Source organism: Coffea arabica, chromosome 6c (assembly GCF_036785885.1).
Source record: "Coffea arabica cultivar ET-39 chromosome 6c, Coffea Arabica ET-39 HiFi, whole genome shotgun sequence".
NCBI lineage: Eukaryota > Viridiplantae > Streptophyta > Magnoliopsida > Gentianales > Rubiaceae > Coffea > Coffea arabica.
Window position 1 is genome coordinate 33,288,652 of NC_092320.1, and position 18,729 is coordinate 33,307,380.

General features: G+C 39.9%; 1 protein-coding gene across 1 annotated transcript in view; it reads left to right on the plus strand.

Moving 5' to 3' along the window:
* Window positions 1-15,936, plus strand: part of LOC113693497 (uncharacterized) — a 29,805-nt gene extending 13,869 nt beyond the window's left edge. The window contains exons 3-5 of the mRNA XM_072053604.1: window positions 12,985-13,359; window positions 13,927-14,449; window positions 15,931-15,936. Of these exons, the coding sequence (XP_071909705.1) occupies window positions 12,985-13,359; window positions 13,927-14,449; window positions 15,931-15,936 (904 nt within the window). The remainder of the gene's footprint in view (window positions 1-12,984; window positions 13,360-13,926; window positions 14,450-15,930) is intronic.
* The last annotated feature ends 2,793 nt before the right edge of the window (window positions 15,937-18,729 follow it).

Here is an 18,729-nt window from a genome sequence, read left to right on the forward strand (position 1 = left end):
TTTATTTTGTTATAACCAGTATGCCTGGCTTCTTTTGTTACCCAGTGATTGACTACATTTTTGGAGCTGTAGTGCTCACATAAATAATGGATTTTGCACCGACCGGATGTCGGATAACTTGTATATTTTTAGTGTGACTTTGTAAAAATATGTATATTTGAGTATAATCTTTTGAGCTTATTTGTTTGAACCCGGCTTTTGAACTTATTCGTACTTGTGTGGTTGTAGACCGACTACTACTCGAGTGGTTGAACTTTTGAGGCATTGCCTGTTGTGTACTTGACTGCTTTTGAGGATTATTTGATCTGATTAGTGCAAGTTGGAATTTCGAGGACGAAATTCTTTTAAGGAGGGGAGATTGTGAGGCCCCAGTTCGTACTACGTTGATATATTCATTAATTTGGCGGTAACGTTTGGTTTTGGGAGTATTTCGAAAATGCTAAGTAGGAATTAAGATTTAAACCCTAAGTTCCGGTTAAGATTGAAAACCCGTTTTTTTCTACATTTTCTTTATTAGAAAATTCCCCAGATAATTTTTATGAGTAAATATAGTTTTTAGATGATTTTTCTAGTATTAGTTAGTTTTTGAGAAATTAAGAACGTATATCGGACGTGGGACCCACTAGTGCGAAAAGTTCGGAAAAATTCGGCCAATTAGGTTAAATTCCGGATACTGTGTAAAATTTATCGGGTGTTAAGAGATAAGTAGAGAGTGAGAAGTGATTGATGTGAGAGGGAAAAAGAAAGATAAGAATGCATTAATGAGTGTGACAAGTGTCACAATATGATTGGTTGGACTTTATGGTTTACTATTCACATTTTTGACTTTTGACCAAAATTAGTTAATATCTCCAAAAATTCACAAAAAAATCACCATTTTTCACCTCTTGATGGCCGAACCTCTCAAGCTCAAGAAGAAAGAAATTCTTCAACTTTCAAGCTTCCATTTCACTCAATCTTCCAAAACCAACCACATAACTTAGATTCTACTCCATAAAATCTATCCTTTGGGTGCTTGTGAGTGGTCTATTGAAGTTTTTTTGAAGACTTAAGGTGTCCAACATCTTCCTCTCTCTTGGTTACTTGGTAAGTGGTATATGAACACCCTCCTATATCTAATGATGTTGAATTTATGCCTAATGGTGGCTATTGTGTTAGAAATTGTGGTTTTATTTCATGGTTTGGAATGAATTGGTTGAGTTTTTATTTTTTTTTTGGAATTTTCTGGTTTCATATGATCTTGATGGTGTGGTTGTTTTTGATGGTTGGTAATAAGGGGCTTTGGCTCTAGTAGGTGCATTTGATAGGAAATTGCAATCAATTTTGAATTTGGAAGAATTTCTGGAAAATTAGGGTTCTTGGTTGAACATTCTGTCCGAAATTTTAGGTCATAGATAGAGGCCGAATTGGACTTTGCTCAAAACATTAAAGTTGTAGGTATTGATTAGTTTGAAGTGCCTACAAAATTTCAGGTCATTTGGTTTAGTGTAGAGTGAGTTATGACGGAATTACTGTAGCTGTTCTGCTTTGGTCAGAATACGAAAACTGCGCTGGTAATTGGCCATTTTGACTGGAATTGGTTTGGATTTGGATGTTGGTGTCTTCTGATGAAATGTAGCTGGACGTTTTAGCTAACTTATGCCTTTGGAATTTTGGCATTTGGACTTGTATGGACTGAGATATACCGATTACAGTTTTATGTGATTTGCAAACCTGTTTTGGTAATTCTGGTTTTGTATTTTGCATATTTGACCTAGTTGTGCTAGGAGTTGGACTGAGTGGCCTTCTACATTGTTGTACTCCTGTTTCTTAGCTTCGAAACGGTGGGTCTTACACCCCCATCCGATAACCGTAGTGAATTTGGTGCCATTACCGCATATTGAGGTCAAATACGGTTTGTGATTCTGGTACGTTTTTGGAAAGTTTATGGCTGGAACTTTGGCTTCACATTTGACTGAGTTACAAGCTGTTTGGGCTTCCGACCAAAATACCAAACTTATAGCCCTATATCAGAGCTTTCTAACGCCCTTGGAATTTCATGAATCGGATTTATAAAACCTGAGATATAGCCGAGCAAACAAGGCCTGCCCGTCAAAATGACCAGAAATCTGTTTTGGTCCTGATGACCAATTTCCGTTCCGAATTTGAATTGCCGACCTTCATGAAAGTTGTTCCATTTGGAATGAACTATCTAACTGCCAATTTTCAGCTCTTTTGACCATGTGTAGCATAGAAAACAGTTTGCACTCAAAACTGACCATTTGTGCATTTGCCAGATTTCGTAAGTGATTGTGTTTGGTTCATTTGGGACTAAAGCCTCCAGTTTCAGTTCTGGATGTCTTCATAACAGTTGTTGTTCATCCTTTAAGCTTCGATATGGCATCTCATACGCCTTAATCCGATATTCGTAGCTCAACTTATGAGTAAACTAGAAACGAGTGTCAAATCTGCCGTTTCCGCTAACGGCCGTCTCCGTTTCCGTTCGTCATATTTACGTGCGCGCGTGCCGTTTTTGCCGTTTTGCTTGTTTTAGGCACGATAGTAGCCGTTTGCGATATTATGTGACACAATCTTCTATTTCAGACGGTGGTGAGCTGGGCGGAACCGGTGGGGCCCACTACTAGCTGTTCATTTCGATCCGACTTCGTACTTTTGCTATTTCAGTTTCTGTGTAAGTATTCAGGCCAGTTTGGTGTGTTTTCTTTGCTATGTGTTTGAGATATGTGAAAAGGGCACTTAGGCGAGGGTGTACTTTATCGCACTCGACCTAAACCCTAATTTGAATGTATAATTGTACTTGGCATATGTATATGAACCTTTTGGAACCAAAACCCTTGAGCTTGTGGCTTGGGGCGACTTTCGAATAAAGTTTGTGAAGTTTGCAAAGTTTGTGATTTTGAATAATTTTGTGAAGTTTGTGAGTTTGGGGCGAACTCTTGAACTGGTTGGACTATTCGAGCCGGTAAGGGCTTGGTCGAAGGCAGTCCAACTTAGTCTGAGGTCACCAAGTTTGTAGGTTCATGTTATGAACCAATTTTGTGAATCCGGTTCACCGAGAAAGTGACCAAGTTTGTGACCCGAGCTTGTGACTCAAGCTCAAGTTTGTGATTTCGTTCGCCCGGGCAAGTTTGTGAGGTGACTGGCCAGTGAGGGTGATAAGGTGTCGGTGGGTGTACAAGTGAAGTTCTACGGACTATTATTTGCAGTCGACGGAGTGTCGGCAGGAGATCACGCATGGCATATGAGTTGGCTTTGGAGCCACCTGTATCCTTATTATGTGATGTTACTTTTCTGCTTTTGCTTTACTCTTATTGTGTAACTGTTATGTGAAATTTATGCTTTCGCCCCTGTTTACTTACTAAGCATATAGCTTACCCCATTCCTTTTGTTTTCCTTAGCAGGGGCCGACGCGGGGACTTTTGGCTCGTATACTAGTATAGTTAGATTGGCTTGTAATAGTTGAATAGTTAGAATGTTTGTTTTTGTTTTGGTGGTTTGTATAAGGACCCTTCTTAGGGTCTATCTTCTGCTGGTTGTGATTGTAGTATATTAGAGTGGTTTGACTCGAGACTTTTGAAGATGTGAATATAACTTTTGGGATTGTATATATTGTATTTAGTGCTCTTTCGAACTTTAAGTTTTGAGTCCTGGCGCGAGCTAGGCAGGCGGCCCGCCGATACCCTTGGGTTCGCCCTTGGGAGAAGTGGGGTCGTCACAGTTGGTATCAGAGCCATATGCCGACGGTTGGGACTCTACGTCCTTTTACTGGAAAAGCCCCGAGCCTCTCGTTCGTGAAGAGTCACGAAGCGAAACTCTCCGTAGGGGATGCCCGCGTGCGGGTGGCAAGCTGATAGGTACCTTGTGATGTGACCCTGAGAACTGTCACAGTTGGTATCAGAGCTTAGGCTTTCGATCTCTGTAGTGTATCCTAGGCTTGAAGTTTAGGATGCCGGACTGTGGGATACTTGGCTATTAAGGTAAATATTGAATGCTAAGATTTTGATATTGACTTTTGTAATTTTCAATAAGGCAAAGTGGGGATTGAGTTGATTGCACTTGGAGATGGCCAGTCCCAGTGTGAATCGATTTGGTTCTTACTTAATATTGAAGTTAGCTATTTGGACCTATTCTTTAGGTTTGCACCCTAGGGCCGCCGGGGCGGTGCTGGTGGATTAGGTAGGTTCCGTAGGGGAGACGTGTAGGACCGTTGATGGAATTTCCTTTTGACTATCTGATATGTTTAATTTGTTATATCTGCCATGTTTATTTTGTTATAACCAGTATGCCTGGCTTCTTTTGTTACCCAGTGATTGACTACATTTTTGGAGCTGTAGTGCTCACATAAATAATGGATTTTGCACCGACCGGATGTCGGATAACTTGTATATTTTTAGTGTGACTTTGTAAAAATATGTATATTTGAGTATAATCTTTTGAGCTTATTTGTTTGAACCCGGCTTTTGAACTTATTCGTACTTGTGTGGTTGTAGACCGACTACTACTCGAGTGGTTGAACTTTTGAGGCATTGCCTGTTGTGTACTTGACTGCTTTTGAGGATTATTTGATCTGATTAGTGCAAGTTGGAATTTCGAGGACGAAATTCTTTTAAGGAGGGGAGATTGTGAGGCCCCAGTTCGTACTACGTTGATATATTCATTAATTTGGCGGTAACGTTTGGTTTTGGGAGTATTTCGAAAATGCTAAGTAGGAATTAAGATTTAAACCCTAAGTTCCGGTTAAGATTGAAAACCCGTTTTTTTCTACATTTTCTTTATTAGAAAATTCCCCAGATAATTTTTATGAGTAAATATAGTTTTTAGATGATTTTTCTAGTATTAGTTAGTTTTTGAGAAATTAAGAACGTATATCGGACGTGGGACCCACTAGTGCGAAAAGTTCGGAAAAATTCGGCCAATTAGGTTAAATTCCGGATACTGTGTAAAATTTATCGGGTGTTAAGAGATAAGTAGAGAGTGAGAAGTGATTGATGTGAGAGGGAAAAAGAAAGATAAGAATGCATTAATGAGTGTGACAAGTGTCACAATATGATTGGTTGGACTTTATGGTTTACTATTCACATTTTTGACTTTTGACCAAAATTAGTTAATATCTCCAAAAATTCACAAAAAAATCACCATTTTTCACCTCTTGATGGCCGAACCTCTCAAGCTCAAGAAGAAAGAAATTCTTCAACTTTCAAGCTTCCATTTCACTCAATCTTCCAAAACCAACCACATAACTTAGATTCTACTCCATAAAATCTATCCTTTGGGTGCTTGTGAGTGGTCTATTGAAGTTTTTTTGAAGACTTAAGGTGTCCAACATCTTCCTCTCTCTTGGTTACTTGGTAAGTGGTATATGAACACCCTCCTATATCTAATGATGTTGAATTTATGCCTAATGGTGGCTATTGTGTTAGAAATTGTGGTTTTATTTCATGGTTTGGAATGAATTGGTTGAGTTTTTATTTTTTTTTTTGGAATTTTCTGGTTTCATATGATCTTGATGGTGTGGTTGTTTTTGATGGTTGGTAATAAGGGGCTTTGGCTCTAGTAGGTGCATTTGATAGGAAATTGCAATCAATTTTGAATTTGGAAGAATTTCTGGAAAATTAGGGTTCTTGGTTGAACATTCTGTCCGAAATTTTAGGTCATAGATAGAGGCCGAATTGGACTTTGCTCAAAACATGAAAGTTGTAGGTATTGATGAGTTTGAAGTGCCTACAAAATTTCAGGTCATTTGGTTTAGTGTAGAGTGAGTTATGACGGAATTACTGTAGCTGTTCTGCTTTGGTCAGAATACGAAAACTGCGCTGGTAATTGGCCATTTTGACTGGAATTGGTTTGGATTTGGATGTTGGTGTCTTCTGATGAAATGTAGCTGGACGTTTTAGCTAACTTATGCCTTTGGAATTTTGGCATTTGGACTTGTATGGACTGAGATATACCGATTACAGTTTTATGTGATTTGCAAACCTGTTTTGGTAATTCTGGTTTTGTATTTTGCATATTTGACCTAGTTGTGCTAGGAGTTGGACTGAGTGGCCTTCTACATTGTTGTACTCCTGTTTCTTAGCTTCGAAACGGTGGGTCTTACACCCCCATCCGATAACCGTAGTGAATTTGGTGCCATTACCGCATATTGAGGTCAAATACGGTTTGTGATTCTGGTACGTTTTTGGAAAGTTTATGGCTGGAACTTTGGCTTCACATTTGACTGAGTTACAAGCTGTTTGGGCTTCCGACCAAAATACCAAACTTATAGCCCTATATCAGAGCTTTCTAACGCCCTTGGAATTTCATGAATCGGATTTATAAAACCTGAGATATAGCCGAGCAAACAAGGCCTGCCCGTCAAAATGACCAGAAATCTGTTTTGGTCCTGATGACCAATTTCCGTTCCGAATTTGAATTGCCGACCTTCATGAAAGTTGTTCCATTTGGAATGAACTATCTAACTGCCAATTTTCAGCTCTTTTGACCATGTGTAGCATAGAAAACAGTTTGCACTCAAAACTGACCATTTGTGCATTTGCCAGATTTCGTAAGTGATTGTGTTTGGTTCATTTGGGACTAAAGCCTCCAGTTTCAGTTCTGGATGTCTTCATAACAGTTGTTGTTCATCCTTTAAGCTTCGATATGGCATCTCATACGCCTTAATCCGATATTCGTAGCTCAACTTATGAGTAAACTAGAAACGAGTGTCAAATCTGCCGTTTCCGCTAACGGCCGTCTCCGTTTCCGTTCGTCATATTTACGTGCGCGCGTGCCGTTTTTGCCGTTTTGCTTGTTTTAGGCACGATAGTAGCCGTTTGCGATATTATGTGACACAATCTTCTATTTCAGACGGTGGTGAGCTGGGCGGAACCGGTGGGGCCCACTACTAGCTGTTCATTTCGATCCGACTTCGTACTTTTGCTATTTCAGTTTCTGTGTAAGTATTCAGGCCAGTTTGGTGTGTTTTCTTTGCTATGTGTTTGAGATATGTGAAAAGGGCACTTAGGCGAGGGTGTACTTTATCGCACTCGACCTAAACCCTAATTTGAATGTATAATTGTACTTGGCATATGTATATGAACCTTTTGGAACCAAAACCCTTGAGCTTGTGGCTTGGGGCGACTTTCGAATAAAGTTTGTGAAGTTTGCAAAGTTTGTGATTTTGAATAATTTTGTGAAGTTTGTGAGTTTGGGGCGAACTCTTGAACTGGTTGGACTATTCGAGCCGGTAAGGGCTTGGTCGAAGGCAGTCCAACTTAGTCTGAGGTCACCAAGTTTGTAGGTTCATGTTATGAACCAATTTTGTGAATCCGGTTCACCGAGAAAGTGACCAAGTTTGTGACCCGAGCTTGTGACTCAAGCTCAAGTTTGTGATTTCGTTCGCCCGGGCAAGTTTGTGAGGTGACTGGCCAGTGAGGGTGATAAGGTGTCGGTGGGTGTACAAGTGAAGTTCTACGGACTATTATTTGCAGTCGACGGAGTGTCGGCAGGAGATCACGCATGGCATATGAGTTGGCTTTGGAGCCACCTGTATCCTTATTATGTGATGTTACTTTTCTGCTTTTGCTTTACTCTTATTGTGTAACTGTTATGTGAAATTTATGCTTTCGCCCCTGTTTACTTACTAAGCATATAGCTTACCCCATTCCTTTTGTTTTCCTTAGCAGGGGCCGACGCGGGGACTTTTGGCTCGTATACTAGTATAGTTAGATTGGCTTGTAATAGTTGAATAGTTAGAATGTTTGTTTTTGTTTTGGTGGTTTGTATAAGGACCCTTCTTAGGGTCTATCTTCTGCTGGTTGTGATTGTAGTATATTAGAGTGGTTTGACTCGAGACTTTTGAAGATGTGAATATAACTTTTGGGATTGTATATATTGTATTTAGTGCTCTTTCGAACTTTAAGTTTTGAGTCCTGGCGCGAGCTAGGCAGGCGGCCCGCCGATACCCTTGGGTTCGCCCTTGGGAGAAGTGGGGTCGTCACAGTTGGTATCAGAGCCATATGCCGACGGTTGGGACTCTACGTCCTTTTACTGGAAAAGCCCCGAGCCTCTCGTTCGTGAAGAGTCACGAAGCGAAACTCTCCGTAGGGGATGCCCGCGTGCGGGTGGCAAGCTGATAGGTACCTTGTGATGTGACCCTGAGAACTGTCACAGTTGGTATCAGAGCTTAGGCTTTCGATCTCTGTAGTGTATCCTAGGCTTGAAGTTTAGGATGCCGGACTGTGGGATACTTGGCTATTAAGGTAAATATTGAATGCTAAGATTTTGATATTGACTTTTGTAATTTTCAATAAGGCAAAGTGGGGATTGAGTTGATTGCACTTGGAGATGGCCAGTCCCAGTGTGAATCGATTTGGTTCTTACTTAATATTGAAGTTAGCTATTTGGACCTATTCTTTAGGTTTGCACCCTAGGGCCGCCGGGGCGGTGCTGGTGGATTAGGTAGGTTCCGTAGGGGAGACGTGTAGGACCGTTGATGGAATTTCCTTTTGACTATCTGATATGTTTAATTTGTTATATCTGCCATGTTTATTTTGTTATAACCAGTATGCCTGGCTTCTTTTGTTACCCAGTGATTGACTACATTTTTGGAGCTGTAGTGCTCACATAAATAATGGATTTTGCACCGACCGGATGTCGGATAACTTGTATATTTTTAGTGTGACTTTGTAAAAATATGTATATTTGAGTATAATCTTTTGAGCTTATTTGTTTGAACCCGGCTTTTGAACTTATTCGTACTTGTGTGGTTGTAGACCGACTACTACTCGAGTGGTTGAACTTTTGAGGCATTGCCTGTTGTGTACTTGACTGCTTTTGAGGATTATTTGATCTGATTAGTGCAAGTTGGAATTTCGAGGACGAAATTCTTTTAAGGAGGGGAGATTGTGAGGCCCCAGTTCGTACTACGTTGATATATTCATTAATTTGGCGGTAACGTTTGGTTTTGGGAGTATTTCGAAAATGCTAAGTAGGAATTAAGATTTAAACCCTAAGTTCCGGTTAAGATTGAAAACCCGTTTTTTTCTACATTTTCTTTATTAGAAAATTCCCCAGATAATTTTTATGAGTAAATATAGTTTTTAGATGATTTTTCTAGTATTAGTTAGTTTTTGAGAAATTAAGAACGTATATCGGACGTGGGACCCACTAGTGCGAAAAGTTCGGAAAAATTCGGCCAATTAGGTTAAATTCCGGATACTGTGTAAAATTTATCGGGTGTTAAGAGATAAGTAGAGAGTGAGAAGTGATTGATGTGAGAGGGAAAAAGAAAGATAAGAATGCATTAATGAGTGTGACAAGTGTCACAATATGATTGGTTGGACTTTATGGTTTACTATTCACATTTTTGACTTTTGACCAAAATTAGTTAATATCTCCAAAAATTCACAAAAAAATCACCATTTTTCACCTCTTGATGGCCGAACCTCTCAAGCTCAAGAAGAAAGAAATTCTTCAACTTTCAAGCTTCCATTTCACTCAATCTTCCAAAACCAACCACATAACTTAGATTCTACTCCATAAAATCTATCCTTTGGGTGCTTGTGAGTGGTCTATTGAAGTTTTTTTGAAGACTTAAGGTGTCCAACATCTTCCTCTCTCTTGGTTACTTGGTAAGTGGTATATGAACACCCTCCTATATCTAATGATGTTGAATTTATGCCTAATGGTGGCTATTGTGTTAGAAATTGTGGTTTTATTTCATGGTTTGGAATGAATTGGTTGAGTTTTTATTTTTTTTTTTGGAATTTTCTGGTTTCATATGATCTTGATGGTGTGGTTGTTTTTGATGGTTGGTAATAAGGGGCTTTGGCTCTAGTAGGTGCATTTGATAGGAAATTGCAATCAATTTTGAATTTGGAAGAATTTCTGGAAAATTAGGGTTCTTGGTTGAACATTCTGTCCGAAATTTTAGGTCATAGATAGAGGCCGAATTGGACTTTGCTCAAAACATGAAAGTTGTAGGTATTGATGAGTTTGAAGTGCCTACAAAATTTCAGGTCATTTGGTTTAGTGTAGAGTGAGTTATGACGGAATTACTGTAGCTGTTCTGCTTTGGTCAGAATACGAAAACTGCGCTGGTAATTGGCCATTTTGACTGGAATTGGTTTGGATTTGGATGTTGGTGTCTTCTGATGAAATGTAGCTGGACGTTTTAGCTAACTTATGCCTTTGGAATTTTGGCATTTGGACTTGTATGGACTGAGATATACCGATTACAGTTTTATGTGATTTGCAAACCTGTTTTGGTAATTCTGGTTTTGTATTTTGCATATTTGACCTAGTTGTGCTAGGAGTTGGACTGAGTGGCCTTCTACATTGTTGTACTCCTGTTTCTTAGCTTCGAAACGGTGGGTCTTACACCCCCATCGGATAACCCTAGTGAATTTGGTGCCATTACCGCATATTGAGGTCAAATACGGTTTGTGATTCTGGTACGTTTTTGGAAAGTTTATGGCTGGAACTTTGGCTTCACATTTGACTGAGTTACAAGCTGTTTGGGCTTCCGACCAAAATACCAAACTTATAGCCCTATATCAGAGCTTTCTAACGCCCTTGGAATTTCATGAATCGGATTTATAAAACCTGAGATATAGCCGAGCAAACAAGGCCTGCCCGTGAAAATGACCAGAAATCTGTTTTGGTCCTGATGACCAATTTCCGTTCCGAATTTGAATTGCCGACCTTCATGAAAGTTGTTCCATTTGGAATGAACTATCTAACTGCCAAGTTTTAGCTCTTTTGACCATGTGTAGCATAGAAAACAGTTTGCACTCAAAACTGACCATTTGTGCATTTGCCAGATTTCGTAAGTGATTGTGTTTGGTTCATTTGGGACTAAAGCCTCCAGTTTCAGTTCTGGATGTCTTCATAACAGTTGTTGTTCATCCTTTAAGCTTCGATATGGCATCTCATACGCCTTAATCCGATATTCGTAGCTCAACTTATGAGTAAACTAGAAACGAGTGTCAAATCTGCCGTTTCCGCTAACGGCCGTCTCCGTTTCCGTTCGTCATATTTACGTGCGCGCGTGCCGTTTTTGCTGTTTTCCTTGTTTTAGGCACGATAGTAGCCGTTTGCGATATTATGTGACACAATCTTCTATTTCAGACGGTGGTGAGCTGGGCGGAACTGGTGGGGCCCACTACTAGCTGTTCATTTCGATCCGACTTCGTACTTTTACTATTTCAGTTTCTGTGTAAGTATTCAGGCCAGTTTGGTGTGTTTTCTTTGCTATGTGTTTGAGATATGTGAAAAGGGCACTTAGGCGAGGGTGTACTTTATCGCACTCGACCTAAACCCTAATTTGAATGTATAATTGTACTTGGCATATGTATATGAACCTTTTGGAACCAAAACCCTTGAGCTTGTGGCTTGGGGCGACTTTCGAATAAAGTTTGTGAAGTTTGCAAAGTTTGTGATTTTGAATAATTTTGTGAAGTTTGTGAGTTTGGGGCGAACTCTTGACCTGGTTGGACTATTCGAGCCGGTAAGGGCTTGGTCGAAGGCAGTCCAACTTAGTCTGAGGTCACCAAGTTTGTAGGTTCATGTTATGAACCAATTTTGTGAATCCGGTTCACCGAGAAAGTGACCAAGTTTGTGACCCGAGCTTGTGACTCAAGCTCAAGTTTGTGATTTCGTTCGCCCGGGCAAGTTTGTGAGGTGACTGGCCAGTGAGGGTGATAAGGTGTCGGTGGGTGTACAAGTGAAGTTCTACGGACTATTATTTGCAGTCGACGGAGTGTCGGCAGGAGATCACGCATGGCATATGAGTTGGCTTTGGAGCCACCTGTATCCTTATTATGTGATGTTACTTTTCTGCTTTTGCTTTACTCTTATTGTGTAACTGTTATGTGAAATTTATGCTTTCGCCCCTGTTTACTTACTAAGCATATAGCTTACCCCATTCCTTTTGTTTTCCTTAGCAGGGGCCGACGCGGGGACTTTTGGCTCGTATACTAGTATAGTTAGATTGGCTTGTAATAGTTGAATAGTTAGAATGTTTGTTTTTATTTTGGTGGTTTGTATAAGGACCCTTCTTAGGGTCTATCTTCTGCTGGTTGTGATTGTAGTATATTAGAGTGGTTTGACTCGAGACTTTTGAAGATGTGAATATAACTTTTGGGATTGTATATATTGTATTTAGTGCTCTTTCGAACTTTAAGTTTTGAGTCCTGGCGCGAGCTAGGCAGGCGGCCCGCCGATACCCTTGGGTTCGCCCTTGGGAGAAGTGGGGTCGTCACATTTGTAGTGGTGTTCATTGATGACATCCTAGTGTATTCAAAGTCAAGGGAGGAGCATGAAAAACACTTGCGGATAGTGCTGCAAACCTTAAGAGAGCACCAACTGTTTGCTAAGTTTAGTAAGTGTGAATTTTGGTTGGAAAAGGTGGCGTTTCTAGGTCACATAATTTCAAAAAATGGCCTTGCTGTAGACCCGGCAAAAGTGGAAGCCGTAGCCAGAGAATCCCACAGAGGTGCGAAGTTTTCTAGGTCTAGCAGGATACTACCGCCGATTTATAAAGAATTTTTCGAGAATTGCAGGACCCTTGACTAACTTGATCAAGAAACAAGGAAAGTATATTTGGGATGTCAAGTGTGATAGTAGTTTCCAAGAGCTTAAGAAACAATTGACTATGGCTCCAGTTTTAGCTTTGCCCAGTGGGAACAATAGCTATACGGTTTATACCGATGCTTTAAAAGAAGGGTTAGGGTGCGTGTTGATGTAAAATAGGAATGTGATTGCCTATGCGTCTCGGAAGTTAAAACCTCATGAGCAGAATTATCCGACCCATGACTTGGAGCTTGCAGCTGTAGTATTTGCTTTAAAAAAATGGCGACATTATCTCTATGGTGTAACTTTCGAGATCTATACGGATCATAAGAGCCTTAAGTATCTGTTCTCTCAAAAGGAGCTAAATCTAAGACAACGTCGGTGGGTAGAGTTCTTAGAGGATTATGACTGTACAATTAACTACCATCCTAGAAAAGCCAACGTGGTAGCAGATGCTTTAAGCCGAAAGGCTCAACTAGCAAGTTCCATAGTGGGAGAGTGGAGCCTGTTAGAAGATGTCTGTGAGTGGAGACCTCGTTTGGAACCAAAGAAGGTGATTTTTGGAAATATTGAGGTGAAGTCGGCATTGATGGAGCGGATCAAAGAGGGCCAAGTAAAGGATCCAATAATGCAAAAGTGGGTGGAAAAGGTGAAGAAAGGGGAGTTACCTAACTTTAACCTAAGCCCTGATGGAATCTTGAAGTTCCGAAATCGTGTCGTTGTACCTAGGGATGAGGAGTTAAAGAGGGAGATTTTTGAAGAATCTCACCTCTCTAAGTATACGGTGCACCCAGGAAATAATAAGATGTACCAAGATCTTAAAAGTCTGTATTGGTGGGAGAATATGAAGGCGGAGATTGCCCAATTTGTGCAAAAGTGTCTTACGTGCCAGCAAGAAAAAGCTAAGCATAAAAAACCGTCAGGTTTATTACAGCCTTTAGAGATCCCTGAATGGAAATGGGAACACATAACGATGGATTTTGTATCAGGGTTGCCACGAACACAAAAGGGACATGATGTAATTTGGGTAATAGTGGATCGATTAACTAAGACTGCACATTTCCTGCCAGTAAATATGAAATATTCTTTGGAGAAACTTGCCAAACTTTATGTGGATGAAGTGGTGAGACGACATGGGGTACCAGTAAGCATTGTATCCGATAGAGACCCTAGATTTGTATTCCGATTCTGGCAGAAATTGCAAGAGGCTCTAGGAACTAAGTTGAATTATAGTACAGCGTATCACCCGCAAACTGATGGACAATCTGAGAGAACTATTCAAACTCTTGAGGATATGCTGAGAGCCTGTATTGTGGACTTTGGAGGAGGTTGGAGTCAATATTTGACCTTCGTTGAATTTGCATATAACAATAGCTATCACTCCTCTATTCAAATGGCCCCATATGAAGCCTTGTATGGACGACGATGTCGATCCCCAATCCATTGGGATGAAGTAGGAGAGAGAAAGATTATAGATCCGGCCACAATACCATGGGTTGAGGAAGCCTATGAAAGGGTAAAGGTGATTCGCCAGAGACTTCAAACCGCCCAAAGCCGTCAGAAAAGTTATGCCGATCATAGGAGGAAGGATTTAGAGTTTGAAATAGGGGATAAGGTGTTTCTTCGGATTACACCATTAAAAGGAAAGATTAGAGCAGGAAAAGGGAAAAAGTTGCAACCACGATATATAGGACTTTTCAATGTACTTCAACGAATAGGAAAGGTGGCTTATCGACTTGAGTTACCCACTAGTTTGTCTAGGATCCATGACGTTTTCCATGTTTCTTTGCTTAAGAAATACCATCCGGATCCGACTCACATTTTGCCACCCGAAGATGTTGAACTTGACGAGTCCTTAACCTATGAAGAACGACCTGTTCAAATATTGGATCGAAAGGTGAAGGACCTGAGAAACAAGCAGATTCCTTTGGTAAAGGTTCTATGGAAGCATCATGAAGTGGAAGAAGCAACTTGGGAGCTAGAAAAAGACATGCAAAAAAAATATCCCAACCTGTTCGCGACGAAAGGTATGAATTTCGAGGTCGAAATTCTTTTAAGGGGGAGAGAGTGTGAGGACTCGCAAATTTCTTATATATATATATATCTATTTTTCTTTTTCTCAAAAATGCCTTTTATTTGGAAATTATTAATTATTAAAGCCCTACTACCCAATTATTCCACAATAAGTGTAAATAAACCTAGAAAGTAGGGTTCCACTTTTGGTTTCAAGATTGGAGCAAAATTAGGGTTTTCGCGATTTTTCGCCGGATGATTTTTCGGTACGGAGCAAGGATCAAATTGGGTGATTAAAAGTGACTTAAAGGTGAGAAATGATATGTGACTAGGAGCAATGATAAAGGTTAGAGAATAGGAAGTAAAAACCCTAGTACGTGTGTTTTAAAGAAAAACGGCGCGAACTGACGGGTACCGCACACTACCGATTGAACGCACCACTTGACCACCACTTTCTTACCACATGAGCTCATTAATACTTGAGCAAAATATCTTCTCATTTACCAGCTAGCTTGACCGAAACTTAGGGTTAGAAATAGCAAGGAAAAGAAAGAGAAAAATGAGAGGAGGTGGTGGCGCCAAGTGTCGCCACCTAAGGGTTTCTTGACCAAGAGATGGTCTTCCTTCTTATCCCCAATTTTTTTGCTCCTTTTCCTTCATTATTTCTGCTGCTTGGCCGAACAAGAGAGGAGAGAAAGAGAGAGCAAGAAACAACTTCCTTCTTCTTGATTTTAGCCATCCAAGTGAGAAATTAAACTTCTAAACCGATTAAAGTGTTAGTTGTGGGCTTGAGAAGTTAGGGGAAACTAAAAATTTCCAAAGGAGGTGGAGTATCACTCTTCCAAGCTTTGTCTTTGAGGTATAAGATCTGATCATGGTTCTTGTTCTTTTAAATTTTGGTTTAAGATGTTATCTAGTTCATGTTTTGGCTTGATTACAAGATATGCAAGTTGTGGTGATAATTTTGGATGATATATGCAAGTTAGGGTTTAATAAATTTCTACCTAAACTTGTTGTATAGTTAGTATATGTTGTATATAAGACTATATAAGGGGTTTTGGTAGTGTTGGAAGCAAGAAAATAAATAGATTGTTATGAAATCCCAAAAACTCCAGATTTCTGGAATTTCATATTTACTTTCTGCCCGGTTTTAGTACTCATAGTTAGAGGCTGATTTAGGCTTGTCCTAAAACATGAAAGTTGTAGAGAATGGTATTTTATAGGTACCTATTAAATTTCAACCCAATCGGAGCTATGTAGACTGTGAAAAGACCAAAATACCCTTGCTGTTCTAGGTTACATTCCAGAGTTCCGCGTGGACAGTTTAGTCTTTTTGGTTGTGTTTATTCACTATGATCCGTTCAGAGTTAGCCTTTTACCAAAACATGAAAATTTTAGTACCCTGTCTTAGTGTTTCAACGCCACCAAGAACACCTTAAACGGACTTTGGTAACCTGAGATTTGACCATTCTAGTACAGTGCGGTTAATTAGCCGTATAGTTGGGAGTTGTCTCTGTAAATTGGGAATTTGACCAGGTTACGATGGAAATTGGACTAAGTGATCTTCATGAACATTGTAGCCCTATGTCTTAGCTTCGAAATGGTATACTTTTTACATCAATCCGATAAGCATAGTATCGGTTGTGTCATTTCCGCAAAAACCCATCAAATCTGTTTTTGTTTAATATCATTTCCGCATTTGTTACTAGTATGATTGTTGTCCTTACGTTATCTTGAGCCTTTTTGATGGCTATTGAAGTTAGATTGTTGTGTGTGTACTTTTGGGGTTGAATGAGAAAAATAATGAAGTCAAAATGGATGAAAAATTAGGTAAACACAAAGGGCATGCTGCCCAAATTTACGCTCGAGGACTAGGGGGATACATTTACGACTTGGGTAAGGTTGACCAACGAATATCACTTGAACCATCTAGGACTTTTGCTACTTTGGTTATCGAGGGTTATACGTTAGAACCTAGCCGAACTTGTACCCCTAGGGAAGATGGTATTAATCACTATAAATCTGTTTTCCTTGCACTTTCGACTTAAAAGCTATTTCCAAGTATAATTGATACCAAAGTTTACCATTTGAAAAGTGAGCGAGTGATCTACGGATATTTTCCAAACGAATTTCAAATTCTTCATTATTATTGAACGAAACGTCTAAGTTTCGAACCTTACATGATTTTCCAAGTTCTTAAGCAACTTCTTATCGCAGATCTGGACTCCAAGCTAGGAGTATCATCTGGACGAGACCACTAAAAACACTATACTTGTTTTGGTGAGTGCTTTCACATATCGAATTGCGCTTGATACTTGTATTTGATACGTGATCAATGTGATTATATGTTATGTACGTGAAATTTTAGGGCAAGAGTGTACTTTATCGCACTTGCCCTAATCAAACTTGATATTATTCCGTGATTTCACTTGAAATGATATACTTGCATGCAAATTTCATCTGGTCTGGAATTCCAGAAGCCCTGAGGCTAGTTAATCGAGTCGAGTCGGCAAGGGCCTGGTCGATTAGATAACGAACCCCGGATAACTAGTGATGTCGAGTGGAGTGTATCTCCTCGGCAGAACGGTATACTCGAGTATTATCACCCGTGTCTCGTGTGGCGTTCGGGCCCGGAAAAGGGGGTTGATTGGTGGACGGAGACTGGCGTGAAATGGGGTATTATTTTTGGACTAGTTATTACTTGAAAGTTGACAGAGTGTCAACTACCGACCGATCAAGCTGGAATGGAACCGAGAGATGAGTTACTGTATCCTTATATGTGAACGTGAACTTGATATTTCTTGACTAGCTGAAGTAATATTTCTCTGATTTGACTTGTTTGCTCGATATTTTACTATTACTCTGCTATCACTTGGGTTGTTGACCAATTTGATATTTGGAACTTCACTGAGCTTTGGCTCATCCCGTTAGTTTTGTTTTCCTTACAGGGGTACGAGCGAGGCGTGAGACGTGTAAAGGCTAGCGTAGTCTAGTTGTTTGAATTTTGACTTTTGTCTTGTACTCGCGCTATTCCTCGAATAGAATGTTGTGTATTTGATTTGTACGCACTTTGAACTAGTTTGGGTATATTGAGACTTTGTACCATGATTTGTACCAATGTAAATTATAAGTTTGAATTGTGAATGTTATTCATGGGTCATGGATGTATGCACGTGCTACGAGTGAGTGAGTGAGTCCTTGCGAGAGCTGTGCAGGCGGTCCGCCGAACCCTTTGGTATGCCTTAGGGGGAGGTGGGGTCGTCATAGTACCTCCCACTCGGATCGAGTGTGGTACATACTGCCGCTCAATACTTACAAGTCACGCACAAGTATCTCAAATCAATTGCAATAATAAACAAGTACATATCACATTAGAGCAAGTACGATAAAGTACACCCTTGCCCGATCATACCAATCACATATCATTCGATCATATTGGTCAAGTATTGAAAACCAGTGTCTAGTTCAATCAGTTATTTGGAAGCACTCACCAAAGGTCTAGTGCCTCTCAAAAGTCACGTTCAGGTCCAACTCCTTGGTTGGAATCCAAATCTGCGATAAAATATCATTTATGAATGTAAAACTCTCTAAAGTTCAAAACATAGGAGTTTTGCTTCAAGAAAATCAAGTAAATGCAACTCGTTTAAGTAGTATTCACGATAATTATCAAATGCCGAACAATTCATGCTCGCTCTTAAACCTTTGAAACTTTGAAGCAATTATACTTTGAAATACCATTTGAGTCGAAGAAATGGAAAAACGTATTTCTATTAGTCGTAATTTTTATTTTTCAAAGGGTACAAGTTTCGGCCGAATTTTAACTCATATAAAATAGTCCTAAACGGTCCAAAACGGTTGAGAAATACACGTGCGCGGAAATGAAAACGGTCACGCGTCTGCACCCAAAGGCGCGAATGGATATTTTACAGTTTTGACACCTTTTACAGTTTTAATTATAACAGAAGCTGTGGTCATCAGTTTAAGGTGTACAAGAGACTGTTTCGAAGCTAAGACAAAGGCCTACAACCTTTATGAAGACCACTCAGTCCAGTTCATATTGTATCCAGGTCAAAATTTCAAATTACAAAACCAGAATCTCACATTCGGGCTAGTTAACGGTACTATGCGTAACTGACAATAACTCAGGTCACCGAAGTCCGATTA